Source organism: Salmo salar, chromosome ssa16 (genome assembly GCF_905237065.1).
Source record: "Salmo salar chromosome ssa16, Ssal_v3.1, whole genome shotgun sequence".
Lineage (NCBI taxonomy): Eukaryota > Metazoa > Chordata > Actinopteri > Salmoniformes > Salmonidae > Salmo > Salmo salar.
The window spans coordinates 51,290,296-51,308,055 of record NC_059457.1 but is presented as its reverse complement, the minus strand read 5'-3'; the positions used below and the strand labels follow the sequence as shown (position 1 = coordinate 51,308,055).

The window sequence follows — 17,760 nt, the reverse complement described above, 5'->3', positions numbered from 1 at the left end:
GTGCATTGTTTTCGTGACGTTATCAACTAATCCATTTATAGCACGAAACTGTAATCGAAGTCATCACACAAGGCTGGTGTATAAATGTTGCACTGTGGTGCGATCTGGTTGTACGAAGGGAGATATCTAGTAGGTGCGACTTTGTTATGGATGGGGTGTGTGTGAGTGAATAATGTGTTTATGTGAATAATCTGAATGATGTGTTTTATAGCCCGACTGTAGTCACCTGCTCTGAAGTGAATAATGTGAATGATGTGTTTTATAGCCCGACTGTAGTCACCTGCTCTGAAGTGTAAACACAGTCATACAGTATCTAGATCTCAACACATGCTGAGATAACAGTTTTATCTCAGTCAAACAGCAACACCAGACAATGTATCTATATGCAGTGGTGGAAAAAGTACCCAATTGTCAAGATACCTTAAAAGAAAATGACTCAAGTAAAAGTCACTCAGTAAAATACTACTTGAGTAAAAGTCTAAACGTATTTGGTTTTAAATATACTTAAGTACCAAAAGTAAAGGTTTAAATCATTTAAAGTTCCTAATATAAATCCAACCAGACGGCACATTTTTCATGTTTTTTTTTAAATGTACGCATAGCCAGGGGCACACCAACACTAATTCACAATCGAACCGTTTGTGTTTAGTGAGTCTGCCAGATCAGAGGCAGTAGGGATGACCAGGGATTTTCTCTTGCTAAGTACGTGAATTTGGCCATTTCCCTGTTCTGCTAAGCATTCAAAATGCAACGAGTACTTTTAGGTGTCAGGGAAAATGTATGGAGTAAAAAGTCTTTAATTTTCTTTAGGAATGTAGTGTAGTAAAAGTAAAAGTTGTCAAAAACATAAATAGTAAAGTGAAGTACAGATACCCCAAAAAACTACTTAAGTTGTACTTTATAGTCTTTTTTCTTAAGTACTTTACACCCTATTCCGTATGTAAGGCACTACTTTTGACCAGGGATCATTTGGGACTTACTATTTCTGTATTATCACATTGCCACATGACCCATAGTTTTATGTTTACTATCTTTGTGCTTATCAGTGGCCAAGTAGACACATGTTTCTGTGTGCCCTTCAAAGGTATAACTTGTCTTTTGTTCTTCTCTCTCTCTATGTGTGTGCGTGTGTGTGTGTTTGTGTGTGTTGTCACTTTCTCTCGTGAACACAACACCATCCCTCATACCCTTCTCTATGTCGCCCCCCCCCGCCTCTTCCCCCTTGCAGAGAGGCTTCCTTAGATCCACCAAACGTCCCAGTCTCCCTTCCCTCCCTGGCACTTCCTTAGACCCACCAAATGCCACCCTGTCTCCCTTCTCTCCCTGGCCCTCCCCAGAATGGTCTCTTCAGACAAACCCTAGATACAAACTTCAACACTCCACACACACTGCACTCTGTGGTTAGAGCGGTGGAGAGGGGCAGAGGGGCATCCTGCCATGAGGGTCTTCATCGCCTTCGATGGTTCCTGCGAGCCTTTTGACGTCTCTCCTGACCAGACCGTGGGGAGCGTAAAACTGATGGTAAAGGTAATTAAACCTCTAAAAGAGGTCCTTGTTAAGTACTGTAGTCACCTGGTAATATAGCAGTGTTACTCCCCTCTCTCTGTTTGTACACTGAACAGCTATGGGAAATGAAGATGATTCTAAGAAACAATTTGTTCATTTGGCTGGTTTCAAGAAAAGTATGTGAGTAGTACTTACAGTAGGAGACATGGTTATGTGATGAGGTGATAATACTTACAGTAGGAGACATGGTTATGTGATGAGGTGATAGTACTTACAGTAGGAGACATGGTTATGTGATGAGGTGATAGTTCTTACCGTAGGAGACATGGTTATGTGATGAGGTGATAGTACTTACAGTAGGAGACATGGTTATGTGATGAGGTGATAGTACTTACAGTAGGAGACATGGTTATGTGATGAGGTGATAATACTTACAGTAGGAGACATGGTTATGTGATGAGGTGATAGTTCTTACAGTAGGAGATATGGTTATGTGATGAGGTGATAGTACTTACAGTAGGAGACATGGTTATGTGATGAGGTGATAGTACTTACATTAGGAGACATGGTTATGTGATGAGGTGATAGTACTTACAGTAGGAGACATGGTTATGTGATGAGGTGATAGTTCTTACCGTAGGAGACATGGTTATGTGATGAGGTGATAGTACTTACAGTAGGAGACATGGTTATGTGATGAGGTGATAGTACTTACAGTAGGAGACATGGTTATGTGATGAGGTGATAATACTTACAGTAGGAGACATGGTTATGTGATGAGGTGATAGTTCTTACAGTAGGAGATATGGTTATGTGATGAGGTGATAGTACTTACAGTAGGAGACATGGTTATGTGATGAGGTGATAGTACTTACATTAGGAGACATGGTTATGTGAGGAGGTGATAGTACTTACATTAGGAGACATGGTTATGTGATGAGGTGATAGTACTTACAGTAGGAGACATAGTTATGTGATGAGGTGATAGTACTTACAGTAGGAGACATGGTTATGTGATGAGGTGATAGTACTTACAGTAGGAGACATGGTTATGTGATGAGGTGATAGTACTTACAGTAGGAGACATGGTTATGTGATGAGGTGATAATACTTACAGTAGGAGACATAGTTATGTGATGAGGTGATAGTTCTTACCGTAGGAGACATGGTTATGTGATGAGGTGATAGTACTTACAGTAGGAGACATGGTTATGTGATGAGGTGATAGTACTTACAGTAGGAGACATGGTTATGTGATGGGATTGAAATGATGATAATCAACAATGTTTATGTAGATTTTGTTGTCTATTTTACTATTATAAACTGGCTGGTTCGAGCCCCGAATGCTGATTGGCTGACAGCCGTGGTATTTCACAGGTATGACAAAACATACATTTTTACTGCTCTAATTACATTGGTAACCAGGTTATAATAGCAATAAGGCACCTCGGGCTTCCCGAGTGGCGCAGTGGTCTAAGGCACTGCATCGTAGTACTAGCTGTGCCACTAGAGATCCTGGTTCTGGTCTCTGTCGCAGCCGGCCGCAACCGGGAGACCCATGGGGCGGTGCACAATTGGCCCAGTGTCATCTAGGTTAGGGGAGGGTTTGGCCGGCAGGGATGTCCTTGTCCCATCATGCACTAGCGACTCCTGTGGCGGGCGGGTGCAATGCACACTGACATGGTCGCCAGATGTACGGTGTTTCCTCTGACACATTGGTACGGCTGGCTTCAAGGTTAAGCGGGCATTGTGTCATGAAGCAGTGTGGCTTGGCTGGGTTGTGTTTCGGAGGATGCATGGCTCTTGGCCCTCGACTCTCCCAAGTCCATATGGGAGTTGTAGCGATGGGACAAGACTGTAACTACCAATTGGATACCATGAAATTGGGTAAAAAAAATAAGTGACCTTGGGAGTTTGTGGTATATGGCCAATATACCTCTGCGTTGCGTTGTGCCTAAGAACAGCCCTTAGCTGTGGTATATTGGCCATATACCACACCTCCTTGGGCCTTATTTCTTAATTGGACACTTTTACAATTGTGTCTCTCTTTGTATGGTAAATCATCCATTGACATCTGTCTGGGTGGAACACGGCTCCATCAGTGTTGAGCCCTCTCACTCTGAATGTATGTGACACTCCATTACGGCTCTCTGTGTTTCCAATCTTCTTCCTCTGGCAGGATTACTTCCACGTGCAACTGTCAGACGACAAGCAGGTGAGGCACTTCCTGGAACTGAGCTATGCTGGTGCCATCCTTCTGGACAACTGGGTCCTGACAGACGTTGGCATCACCCCTAGCAGTGCCATCTGCTGCCTGCTAAAGGTACCAGCCGGACACCTAGTTTTTTCTACCCGTGCTTGAAAATGCATATAAGAGTGTGCTGGCTATTGCTTGAAACAGCTTCATATTATCATTTACATAAAGTGTTTCAGATATAGTGTGGTGATATATAGTGTGGTGATATATAGTATGGTGATATATAGTATGGTGATATATAGTGTGGGGATATATAGTATTGGTGATATATAGTGTGATGATATATAGTATGGTGGTATATAGTGTGGTGATATATAGTATGGTGATATATAGTGTGGAGATATATAGTATGGTGATATATAGTGTGGTGTTATATAGAGTGGTGATATAGTATGGAGATATATAGTGTGGTGATATATAGTGAGGTGATATATAGTGGTGTGATATATAGTGTGGTGATATATAGTGTGGTGATATATAGTGGTGTGATATATAGTGTGGTGATATATAGTGTGGTGATATATAGTATGGTGATATATAGTGTGGTGATATATAGTGTGGTGATATATACTGTGGTGATATATAGTGGTGTGATATATAGTGTGGTGATATATAGTGTGGTGATATATAGTGTGGTGATATATAGTGGTGTGATATATAGTATGGTGATATATAGTGGTGTGATATATAGTGGTGTGATATATAGTATGGTGATATATAGTGTGGTGATATATAGTATGGTGATATATAGTATGGTGATATATAGTGGGGTGATATATAGTATGGTGATATATAGTATGGTGATATATAGTGTGGTTATATATATTATGGTGATATAGTGTGGTGATATATAGTATGGTGATATATAGTATGGTGATATATAGTGTGGTGATATATAGTATGGTGATATATAGTGGGGTGATATATAGTATGGTGATATATAGTATGGTGATATAGTGTGGTGATATATAGTATGGTGATATATAGTGGTGTGATATATAGTGTGGTGATATATAGTGTGGTGATATATAGTATGGTGATATATAGTGTGGTGATATATAGTGTGGTGATATATAGTGGTGTGATATATAGTGTGGTGATATATAGTGTGGTGATATATAGTGGTGTGATATATAGTATGGTGATATATAGTGGTGTGATATATAGTGGTGTGATATATAGTATGGTGATATATAATGTGGTGATATATAGTATGGTGATATATAGTATGGTGATATATAGTGGGGTGATATATAGTATGGTGATATATAGTATGGTGATATATAGTGTGGTTATATATATTATGGTGATATAGTGTGGTGATATATAGTATGGTGATATATAGTATGGTGATATATAGTGTGGTGATATATAGTATGGTGATATATAGTGGGGTGATATATAGTATGGTGATATATAGTATGGTGATATAGTGTGGTGATATAGTGTGGTGGTATATAGAATGGTGATATATAGTGTGGTGATATATAGTGTGATGATATATAGTGTGGTGATATATAGTATGGTGATATATAGTATGGTGATATATAGTGTGGTGATATATAGTGTGGTGGTATATAGTATGGTGATAAATTGTATGGTGAAATATAGTGTGGTGATATATAGTGTGGTGATATATAGTGTGGTGAAATATAGTGAGGTGATATATAGTGTGGTGATATATAGTGTGGTGATATATAGTATGGTGATATATAGTATAATGATATATAGTGTGGTGATATATAGTATGGTGATATATAGTATAATGATATATAGTGTGGTGATATATAGTATGGTGATATATAGTATGGTGATATATAGTGTGGTGATATATAGTATGGTGATATATAGTATAATGATATATAGTGTGGTGATATGTAGTATGGATATATATAGTATAATGATATATAGTGTGGTGATATATAGTGTGGTGATATATAGTATGGTGATATATAGTGTGATGATATAGTGTGGTGATATATAGTGTGGTGGTATATAGTATGGTGATATATAGTGTGGTGATATATAGTATAGTGATATAGTATGATGATATATAGTGTGGTTATATATAGTGTGGTGATATATAGTATGGTGATATATAGCGTGATGATATATAGTGTGGTGATATATAGTATGGTTATATGTAGTGTGGTGATATATAGTGTGGTGATATATAGTATGGTGATATATAGTATGATGATATATAGTATGGTGATATATATAGTGTGGTGATATATAGTATGGTGGTATATAGTGTGGTAATATAGTGTGGTAATATAGTGTGGTGATATATAGTGTGGTGATATATAGTATGGTGATATATAGTGTGGTAATATAGTGTGGTAATATAGTGTGGTGATATATAGTGTGGTGATATATAGTATGGTGATATATAGTGTGGTGATATATAGTGTGGTGATATAGTGTGGTGGTTTATAGTATGGTGATATATAGTGTGGTGATATATAGTATGGTGATATATAGTGTGGTGATATATAGTATGATGATATATAGTGTGGTGGTATATAGTATGGTGATATATAGTGTGGTGATATATAGTATGGTGATGTATAGTGTGGTGATATATAGTGTGGTGATATATAGTGTGGTGATATATAGTGTGGTGGTATATAGTATGGTGATATATAGTATGGTGATATATAGTGTGGTGATATATAGTGTGGTAATCCGTGGGGTGTTGGGTTGAGCGTGCAGCGATTGACACAGAGCGTGGGAGGCTTTAGTCTGCAACAACAACTTTGCTAAGACAGAAAATAAACTTAACAAAGAAAATCACTGAGGTGTGGCTCGGTCCTTCTTCTCTCCTTTCACTTGGTGTCGGTCTCTCCCGTTCTCCCTCGTGGTGTGCCAACATGCTCCTTTTATTTGGCCTCCACGGCTGGTTGGCACTTTCCTCTAATTACCTCCACTGAGAGCTGTCTGTGTCGGGGTGCCCAGCTCTGTATTCCCAGCAGAGGGAGCCAACATCGCCTCGCGTACCTCCCCTCTATTACCATCCCCTGGGGTAGACCTCCTGGGATACCACAGGTGATATAGTATGGTGATATATAGTATGGTGATATATAGTATGGTGTTATATAGTGTGGTGATATATAGTGTGGTGATATATAGTGTGGTGATATATAGTGTGGTGATATATAGTATGGTGGTATATAGTGTGGTGATATATAGTGTGGTGATATATAGTGTGGTGATATATAGTGTGGTGATATATAGTGTGGTGATATATAGTGTGGTGATATATAGTATGGTGATATATAGTATGGTGATATATAGTATGGTGATATATAGTATGGTGATATATAGTGTGGTGATATATAGTGTGGTGATATATAGTATGGTGGTATATAGTATGGTGGTATATAGTGTGGTGATATATAGTGTGGTGATATATAGTGTGGTGATATATAGTGTGGTGATATATAGTATGGTGATATATAAACTTAGCAAAAAAAAGAAATGTCCCTTTTTCAGGACCCTGTCTTTCAAAGATAATTTGTGAAAATCTAAATAACTTCACAGATCTTCATTTTAAAGGGTTTAAACACTGATTCCCATACTTCTTCAACGAACCGTAAACAATTAATGAACATGCACCTGTGGAATGGTCGTTAAGACACTAACAGCTTACAGACGGTAGGCAATTAAGGTCACAGTTATGAAAACTTAGGATGCTAAAGAGGCCTTTCTACTGACTCTGAAAAACAACAAAAGAAAGATGCCCAGGGTCCCTGCTCATCTGCGTGAACGTGCCTTGGGCATGCTGCAAGGAGACATGAGGACTGCAGATGTGGCCAGGGCAATAAATTGCAATGCCTAAGACAGCGCTACAGGGAGACAGGATGGACAGCTGATTGGTACATCCGAACGTAACACCTGCGGGACAGGTACAGGATTGCAACAACAACTGTCCGAGTTACACCAGGAACGCACAATCCCTCCATCAGTGCTCATCAGCCTGCAATAGGCTGAGAGAGGTTGGACTGAGGGCTTGTAGGCCTGTTGTAAGGCAGGTCCTCACCAGACATCACTGGCAACAATGTCGCCTATAGGCACAAACCCACCGTCACTGGACCAGACAGGCCTGGCAAAAAATGCTCTTCTCTGACGAGTCGCGGTTTTGTCTCACCAGGGGTGATGGTCGGATTTGCGTTTATTGTTGAAGGAATGAGCGTTACACCGTGGCCTGTACTCTGGAGCGGGATCGATTTGGAGGTGGAGGGTCCATCATGGTCTGGGGCAGTGTGTCACAGCATCATCAGACTGAGCTTGTTGTCATTGCAGGCAATCTCAACGCTATGCATTACAGGGAAGACATCCTCCTCCCTCATGTGGTACCCTTCCTGCAGGCTCATCCTGACATGACCCTCCAGCATGACAATGCCACCAGCCATACTGCTCATTCTGTGCATGATTTCCTGCAAGACAGGAATGTCAGTGTTCTGCCATGGCCAGCGAAGAGCCCGGATCTCAATCCCATTGAGCACGTCTGGGACCTGTTCGATCAGAGGGTGAGGGCTAGGGCCATTACCCCCAGAAATGTCTGGGAACTTGCATGTGCCTTGGTTGAAGAGTGGGGTAACATCTCACAGCAAGAACTGGCAAATCTGGTGCAGTCCATGAGGAGGAGATGCACTGCAGTACTTAATGCAGCTGGTGGCCACACCAGATACTGGCTGTTACTTTTGATTTTGACCCCCCCCCCCCCCTTTTTAAGGGACACATTATTCAATTTCTGTTAGTCACATGTATGTGGAACTTGTTCAGTTTATGCCTCAGTTGTTGAATCTTGTTATGTTCATACAAATATTTACACATGTTAAGCTTGCTGAAAATAAACGCAGTTGACAGTGAGAGGACGTTTCTTTTTTTTGCTGAGTTTAATATGGTGATATATAGTATGGTGATATATAGTATGGTGATATAGTATGGTGGTATATACAGTGCCTTGCAAAAGTATTCACCCGCTTGGCGTTTTTCCTATTTTGTTGCATTACAATCTGTAATTAAAAGGATTTTTATTTGGATTTCATGTAATGGACATACACAAAATTGTCCAAATTGGTGAAGTGAAATGAACAAAATAACTTGTTTCAAAAAAGTTGACTAAATAAAAAACAGAAAAGTGGTGCGTGCATATGTATTCACCCCCTTTGCCATGAAGCCCCAAAATAAGATCTGGTGCAACCAATTACCTTCAGAAGTCACATAATTAGTTAGATTGCACACAGGTGGACTTTATTTAAGTGTCACATGATCTGTCACATGATCTCAGTATAAATACACCTGTTCTGAAAGGCCCCAGAGTCTGCAACACCACTAAGCAAGGGGCATCACCAAGCAAGTGGCACAATGAAGACCAAGGAGCTCTCCAAACAGGTCAGGGACAACTTTGTGGAGAAGTACAGATCAGGGTTGGGTTATAAATATATCTGAAACTTTGAACATCCCATGGAGCACCAATAAACCCATTATTAAAAAATTGAAAGAATATGGCACCACAACAAACCTGCCAAGAGAGGGCCGCCCACCAAAACTCACGGACCATGCAAAGCGGGCATTAATCAGAGAGTCAACAAAGAGACCAAAGATAACCCTGAAGGAGCTGCAAAGCTCCACAGCGGAGATTGGAGTATCTGTCCATAGGACCACTTTCAGCCGTACACTCCACAGAGCTGGGCTCTACGGAAGAGTGGCCAGAAAAAAAAAAGCAAACATGTTTGGTGTTCGCCAAAAGGCATGTGGGAGACTCCCCAAACATATGGAAGAAGGTACTCTGGTCAGGTGAGACTAAAATTGAGCATTTTTGCCATCAAGGAAAACACTATGTCTGTCGCAAACCCAACACCTCTCATCACCCCAAGAACACCATCCCCACAGTGAAACATGGTGGTGGCAGCGTCATGCTGTGGAGATGTTTTTCATCAGCAGGGACTGGGAAACTGGTCAGAATTGAAGGAATGATGGATGGCGCTAAATACAGGGAAATTCTTGAGGTAAGCCTGTTTGTCTTCCAGAGATTTGAGACTGGGACTGAGGTTCACCTTCCAGCAGGACAATGACCCTAAGCATGCTACTAAAGCAACACTCAAGTGGCTTAAGGGGAAACATTTAGATATCTTGGAATGGACTAGTCAAAGCCCAGACTTCCATCCAATTGAGAATCTGTGGTATGACTTAAAGATTGCTGTACACCAGCGGAACCCATCCAACTTGAAGGGGCTAGAGCAGTTTTGCCTTGAAGAATGGGAAAAAAATCCCATTTGCTAGATGTGCCAAGCTTATAGAGACATACCCCAAGAGACTTGCAGCTGGAATTGCTGCAAAAGGTGGCTCTACAAAGTATTGACTTTGGGGGGGTGAATAGTTATGCATGCTCAAGTTTTCAGTTTTTTTGTCTTATTTCTTGTTTGTTTCACAATAAAAAATATTTTGCATCTTCAAAGTGGTAGGCATGTTGTGTAAATCAAATGATACAAACCCCCCCAAAATCCATTTTAATTCCAGGTTGTAAGGCAAGAAAATAGAAAAAAAAGGGGGGGGGGGGTGTAGGGGGGAAGAATAATTTTGCAAGCCACTAGTATGGTGATATATAGTGTGGTGATATATAGTATGGTGAGGTCACCCTGCTTGAGACTTAAAGTAATGTTGCCCTTGCTCAACAAAGACCATGGTTATGGTAGAGTGATTGGTTAGTAAGAACACTGCTTCGTGAGTGTGAAGTGTTGTTGTACAGAGGTTCCTGGGAACATGTCCAGAGCCGGACAGGGACAGAACTCACTCTGTTACACAAAGATTTGTGGAAGATTTGCTAACAGAGGAGAGTGGTTATGTATCAAAGTACAAGTTTAACCATCAGAATCATGTTTAGTTCTGTTCCTTGCTCCTTACTTACACATCCCATCATTGACAGAGTCAAAGCCAGACCTTCTGTCTGTCTCTCCCTCTTGCTGGTTGACTAGAGTGGAAATATATAGTATTGTATGGTTGACCTGGGATAGAGCTGAAATGTGGCCCAATGTAGTGTTGCCTTTGTACCAAACACCCTTACAGTCATAAACCTTTTCCCCATGTAATCGCCTCGACCTGTCTGGTGTTCGCTAACAGTAGCAGAAGAGTCTGTATACCCAGTGGTGTACAGCACAGTAGAGCACAGCAGAGTACAGCAGGCCGTATAGTAGTAGAAGAAGAGGCCATATACCCTTTGGGTTCATTGAAATACATATTAGATTTCTGTTAACAATTTAATCTGCACCCAGATTAGTGTTCAATTTAATCTGCACCCAGATTAGTGTTCAATATGATAGAACAAAACTCACTGCAGTACATGAATTACAAAATGTTGTTACAAGTTTGAGCCACGAGATGGTGGTAGATCACAAGTTTAAATAGAATGGACCTTTGATTTGTCTCTGGATAGAAATTGCCCTTTGGCACAGATCTAGGATCTGCTTACTCTCACCAAATCCTAACCTTTACCATTAGCAGTAAAAACACAAACCAGACCTTAGATCAGTGCAAAGGAGCCACTTCATCTTACCCCTGTAATTATGACTTCTAACTTATATATACTGAGTGTACCAAACATTAGAAACACTTTCCTAATATTGAGTTGCACCCCGCCTTTTGCCCTCAATTCGTTGGGGCATGGACTCTACAAGATGTTGAAAGCATTCCACAGGCATGCTGGCCCATGTTGACTCCAATGCTTCCAACAGTTGTGTCAAGTTAGTTGTAAAGTGGTTGTTCCACTGGATATTATAAGGTGAATGCACCAATTTGTAAGTCGCTCTGGATAAGAGCGTCTGCTAAATGACTTAAATGTAAATGTAAGTTGGCTGGATGTCCTTTGGGTGGTGGACCATTCTTGATACACACAGGAAACTGTTGAGTGTAAAAAACCCAGCAACATTGCAGTTCTTGACACAAACCGGTGCACCTGGCACCTACTACCATACCCTGTTCAAAGGCACTTAAATATTTTGTCTTGACCATTCACCCTCTGAATGGCACATATACACAATTCATGTCTCAATTGTCTCAAGGTTTAAAAATCCTTCTTTAACCTGTCTCCTCCCCTTCATCTACACTGATTGAAGTGGATTTAACAAGTGACGTCATTAAGGGATCATAGCTTTCACCTGGATTCACCTCGTCAGTCTGTCATGGAAAGAGCAGGTGTTCATAATGTTTTGTTTACTCGCTGTATAAACACAACATAGGTATTTATGTAAAACAAGTGAATATACTGTATGTCCATTGGTCTTATACTTCAGCAGGAGCCGGTGGTGCGTGTGTTCAGTGCCGTGACGGGGGAGACCCTCTCAGTCTTGGGCACGGTGTTTCTCCTGAGTACGTCTGTGGCCAGGCTCATGACCCTGGTGTCCCAGCAGTGTGGGCTTCCCGTCAGCTCCTTCAGACTGAGCTCTCCCACCGGCCTGCAACTCTACAACTGCAACCGGCTCCACGACTACGCCGTTGACGTGGGTATGGCCTTCCTTGTGCAGTAGGGCAATGGTCCTCTGCTGTGTGTGTGTGTGTGTGTGTGTGTGTGTGTGTGTGTGTGTGGGTGGGTGGGTGGGTGGGGGGGGGTCCTTTATACTGAAATGTTTCCACATTACTGTGGAGGTCCAGTGAAGTTCCAGCATTGCAATGCAAAAAAAAAAGTCTCAACACCTTTATGGATGTAACATAGAGACAAATGGACTGTATGGAACACATTCTTGGTTCATGGCAACCAGGAGGACAACCCTGCATATGTCTCTGTCTCCCAGGGGCTACTCTACGGTTGGACACCTGGGATGGGTGGGCGGAGTTTATCAGAGGCTGCTTCCTGGGACACAGACTGACCGTCCAACGATACCTGTCTAGGGAGAGACCTGTGATGAGGTCAGAATACACATCTACACACTGAACTGTATGATAGACTAGTACAATTCCATTCCCCTCAGCTACTTGTATTATTATCAACAGTGATGGTACTGACCCTGTATATAGCTTACAATAATGGTACTGACCCTGTATATAGCTTACAATAATGGTACTGACCCTGTATATAGCTTACAATAATGGTACTGACCCGGTATATAGCTTACAATAATGGTACTGACCCTGTATATAGCTTACAATAATGGTACTGACCCTGTATATAGCTTACAATGATGGTACTGACCCGGTATATAGCTTACAATAATGGTACTGACCCGGTATATAGCTTACAATAATGGTACTGACCCTGTATATAGCTTACAATGATGGTACTGACCCGGTATATAGCTTACAATAATGGTACTGACCCGGTATATAGCTTACAATTATGGTACTGACCCGGTATATAGCTTACAATGATGGTACTGACCCTGTATATAGCTTACAATTATGGTACTGACCCGGTATATAGCTTACAATGATGGTACTGACCCTGTATATAGCTTACAATAATGGTACTGACCCGGTATATAGCTTACAATAATGGTACTGACCCGGTATATAGCTTACAATTATGGTACTGACCCGGTATATAGCTTACAATGATGGTACTGACCCTGTATATAGCTTACAATAATGGTACTGACCCGGTATATAGCTTACAATAATGGTACTGACCCGGTATATAGCTTACAATAATGGTACTGACCCTGTATATAGCTTACAATTATGGTACTGACCCGGTATATAGCTTACAATAATGGTACTGACCCGGTATATAGCTTACAATAATGTTACTGACCCGGTATATAGCTTACAATAATGGTACTGACCCTGTATATAGCTTACAATTATGGTACTGACCCGGTATATAGCTTACAATAATGGTACTGACCCGGTATATAGCTTACAATTATGGTACTGACCCTGTATATAGCTTACAATAATGGTACTGACCCGGTATATAGCTTACAATAATGGTACTGACCCGGTATATAGCTTACAATAATGGTACTGACCCTGTATATAGCTTATATTCTCGTGTTTTTTTCCTTTATACATTTTTTCTCATACCCTGATATTTAATACTGCATTGTGGGAAAGAGCTTGCAAGTAAGCATTTAACTGTACTGTTTTATAACCTGCTGTATCTTGTGAACTTTACAAAAAAAACTTGAAACGTGTAATAAATACATTGTTTCTGTATTATTCCAGGTTCCAGCTCCGGGTGGCACTCTACATCGCTGCTTCTCTGGGCCACCTGGACCTGGCCGACTGGCTGCTGGAGAGGGGGGTACGTGCCATTGAGCCGGTGGGGGTCCACCCTTACCGTGAGTGGTGCCACCAGATGGCCCACCCCGACGCCGCCAAGTGTCCCGCCGTCGCCTCCATCGAGCGCGGCCAGCTCACCATCCTCAAACTCTTTATCGCCAGCAGCGTTCTGACCCTTGCCTGTCGGGATCCCCAGGGTCGTGACCCCCTGAGGATCGCCCTCCAGCACGGCCACAGAGAGTGTGTGTGTCACCTGGCCACCAAGCTGTGCTCTGTGGTGGTCCTCCCAGGTATGGCTCTGCCCATGCGGACATACGTCCAGATAAAGCGCTGGGTGAGGCTGGGGCAGAGGAGGGCAGCATCCAGGCACTGCATGGGCCTCAACAGGGCTCCGTTCAGGACCAGGGTGGGCGACACGGTCCTGGTGGACGGCTTCACCCTCCCCAAGATGTCCTCCAAGCCCAGGAGGAGTGAGGCCAAGGCGAGTATCAGGGTGGCGTCCAAAGCCTCTCAACCTTTGACCCCCATCAACTGCCCGTCTCATGTATCCTGCACGCTCCGCGCCCTGGCATCCCTGGATGCACCTCTTCAACTACCGAAGCTACCCCCTGTCGCCACGAGGGATGGAAGAGAGAAGAGGGGATGTGGCGGGAAGGGATGTGAGGAGGATGAGAGTGGGGATCAGAACAGCAACCAATGGAGGAGCAGAGTCTCGCTCCCGCCCATTTCCAGAGACACCAATCTCAGACCTGTGTTTGCCTCTGCCTCGCCAAACTCCGCCCAGATCCTCACCACCTCACTGGAGTCCTTTTCTCTCCACTGCAACCGCACACCCAGACAAAACGCCATATACTGTTTGGCCTTGGCCAGGTTAGTCCAACTTTAAATGACAGTGATTTACAAGTGAAATTACAGTGTTATTTCAACGCTACGGTTTTAATATGAATATTTCTCTGGAGGTTTCTTATGAAAGGTGTGAATACTGTCAGAAGATGCCTCCTATAATCAGTGGTGGGGGGGAAAACACATGTAAAAGCTGTTTACACACTTTTTATTTTATTTTGCGCAAGCGTTTACCCACCTTTTGTGGAAGATGCATTGAAAGTATAGGGAGCGTTACTTCTTTAATCCTGAACGGCAATCAGCATTTCCCAGTCAATGTTTTTACCACTTCATCACTGCCTATGATATACCCTTATCCTCCCTGAATAGATTTTAGTCAAAACAAATCATGAGCCAACCATCATGCTAAGAAGGTATATAGAGTCAAATCAACTCAAAATGTATTTGTCACTTGCGCTGAATACAACAAGTGTAGACCTTTCCGTGAAATGCTTACTTACAAGCCCTTAACCAACAGTGCAGTTCAAGAAGAGTTAAGAGAATATTTACCAAATAAACTAAAGTAACAAATAATAAAACATTTTTAACTAGTCCGGTGGCCATTTGATTAATTGTTCAGCAGTCTTATGGCTTGGGGTTAGAAGCTGTTATTGGTTTACCCTAACAAGTCCTAAAACAAATCATGAGCCAACTATCATGCTTAGAAGGTATATAGAGTGTCAGCCTTATTGGTTTACTCTAACAAGTTGTTTCAGTATGGGGAGAGGAAAGGATGTAAGAAAGGGAGCTTCATTAATGTATTGAGGCCATGACATATACAGTATTTCACAATGTTAGACCACAGATTTGGCCTCCTAACCTTGTTCTGGTTGATTGACTCTCTAACAGTGCCTTCACACAGAGCCCATGGCTGCAGCAGCTGAATGTAGCGCGGACTCTGGCCAGGAGGAGTGCTCAGCACATTGGGTAGACACCAGGATCCTGCTCATTAGGCAGATTAAACATACTGTAACAAGGAGGGACAACCTGGACTTGTTCAAAAAGGAACTCTTATTTAAGTTTTCTCTTCGGCAAAACATTAAAAAAATGTTTTCCATTGTGTGCCCTCATGAACACAACCCAGAGATCAACAACACTAACTGGTACCTCACAAAGTACCTGTATTGTCACCAACAAGGGAGGAAAATACAGTGAACAAGATGAGACTTGGGAACAGATGATGCCTGAAACAATGCGGACGACGAAGAATTTAGTTCCTTTTGATGAGGCTTATAGATATATAAAGATACTTATAGATATAGTCAGTACTGTGTTTGATTTGTGTGTAGAAGGTTTATAACGGCAGGCAGTGGATTCTCAGTCATCCGTATTCTCAAGTAACAAAAACGTTTCATATTTCACTGGCTATTTGTAGTAGCCAAATGTGAATGGAATTATTATTCTTGTTTGTCTTTATTCTAGAGTCATTCAGTTGAATGTGACTGTTTGTGATTGTACTGAATGTGATTGTACTGAATGTGATTGTACTGAATGTGATTGTACTGAATGTGATTGTACTGAATGTGATTGTACTGTATGTGATTGTACTGTTTGTGATTGTACTGTATGTGATTGTAAGTGTTTGACATGGGTCTAATTGAGGCTCCAAACCCCCCCACTTAACACTAGTTTTTGTCCATAGAAATCCCCACTTGCTGATGAAGACCTATAGTGGTTGAAATCAATGTAAAATACACAGTATGAACACTGCTGCATTACAACTATTTCATTAAGATGTGAATCATAATTGCTCATATAAATGAGTCTGTGCAGTGTCAAAATAATACATCTGTTACATAAGGGAAATAAATACCACAAAAGACATGAAATAATGGCATTATGGGGAAAATAATACAAAAATACATACTGTATTTCAGAGTATTTGAAAAAACCCTGTTTACATTTACATTTTAGTCATTTAGCAGACGCTCTTATCCAGAGCGACTTACAGTAGTGAATGCATACATTTCATGTTTATTTACGTTACAAAACTGACAACTACTCTAACAATGTGTTAGACAGCATGTGTCATCATAGGCTAAAGGGTAGCCCATTCCCCTGCAGTATGTGGATTTACACAGCAACATAGCAGACAACTGAAATAGTTTATTTTTATTTAACCTTTATTTCACTAGACAAGTCAGTTAAGAACAAATTCTTATTTACAATGACGGCCAAACCCGGATGACGCTGGGCCAACTATGCGGCACACTATGGGACTCCCAATCACTTGGAGTGGGAAGGACACAGAATCCAATATCACACACTTCATCCATAGTATTCTGAGAACTGTCAGATAGCTGTGAGAGCTATGAGTGGATCGTTGACCCCATGCATAAATGATAACTTTGCTTTAACTCAGTGGGGCAAGTAGAACATACCGCTTAGTGTATGTCCATTGTCTTGTCAGTTGATTGTCTTTGTCTCAAAGCTTTTTCATTTCTGGGGTATTGAAGAAGCTTCTGATCTCAAACTTCTTGACAGGTAAGAAACACTTGGTTAGTGTATGCGTCTCATCCAGTGTATTGTCAGGTGAACGTTGAAGATGCTTCTTGGAGGTGATCTAATGATGTCATTCAATCGTTGTCATTGAGTTGCTCACTGGACAAGACAATTATTCACTGAAAATGAAATCTGTATTTTAATTTCACTTGTTGATATTTGATTGGCTATTTGCTGTCTTTTGAAAATACAAAAATAAATATATCTGGTTTTATGAAGCACTTGTAGACATTCATTGTTTTCAAAATCATATTTTCAGCAGAACAGATACATACTTTTACAATATGACATCAAATAAAATAAAAATCAAGTAAGCGATAGGTAAATGATTGGCAAAAGGCTCCAACCACCCAGGTCATAGACTGTTCACTCTGCTACCACATGGCAAGCGA

General features: G+C 41.2%; 1 protein-coding gene across 1 annotated transcript; it reads left to right on the top strand.

The window, feature by feature from the left end:
* Positions 1-1,238: 1,238 nt before the first annotated feature.
* LOC106574125 (protein ANKUB1) lies at positions 1,239-17,586 on the top strand. Its single transcript, XM_045697399.1, has 5 exons — positions 1,239-1,527; positions 3,686-3,829; positions 12,061-12,271; positions 12,559-12,673; positions 13,928-17,586. Exons 1-5 carry the CDS (start codon positions 1,438-1,440, stop codon positions 14,868-14,870), a joined length of 1,503 nt encoding a protein of 500 aa, XP_045553355.1. The 5' UTR covers positions 1,239-1,437; the 3' UTR covers positions 14,871-17,586.
* The last annotated feature ends 174 nt before the right edge of the window (positions 17,587-17,760 follow it).

Excerpts from the sequence above, each read along its gene's own strand:
- LOC106574125 (XM_045697399.1), top strand. The coding sequence starts at position 1,438 with ATGAGGGTCTTCATCGCCTTCGATGGTTCCTGCGAGCCTTTTGACGTC. Across the intron at positions 3,830-12,060 it reads CCATCTGCTGCCTGCTAAAG|CAGGAGCCGGTGGTGCGTGT; the intron begins GTACCAGCCGGA and ends CTTATACTTCAG. Across the intron at positions 12,674-13,927 it reads AGGGAGAGACCTGTGATGAG|GTTCCAGCTCCGGGTGGCAC; the intron begins GTCAGAATACAC and ends GTATTATTCCAG.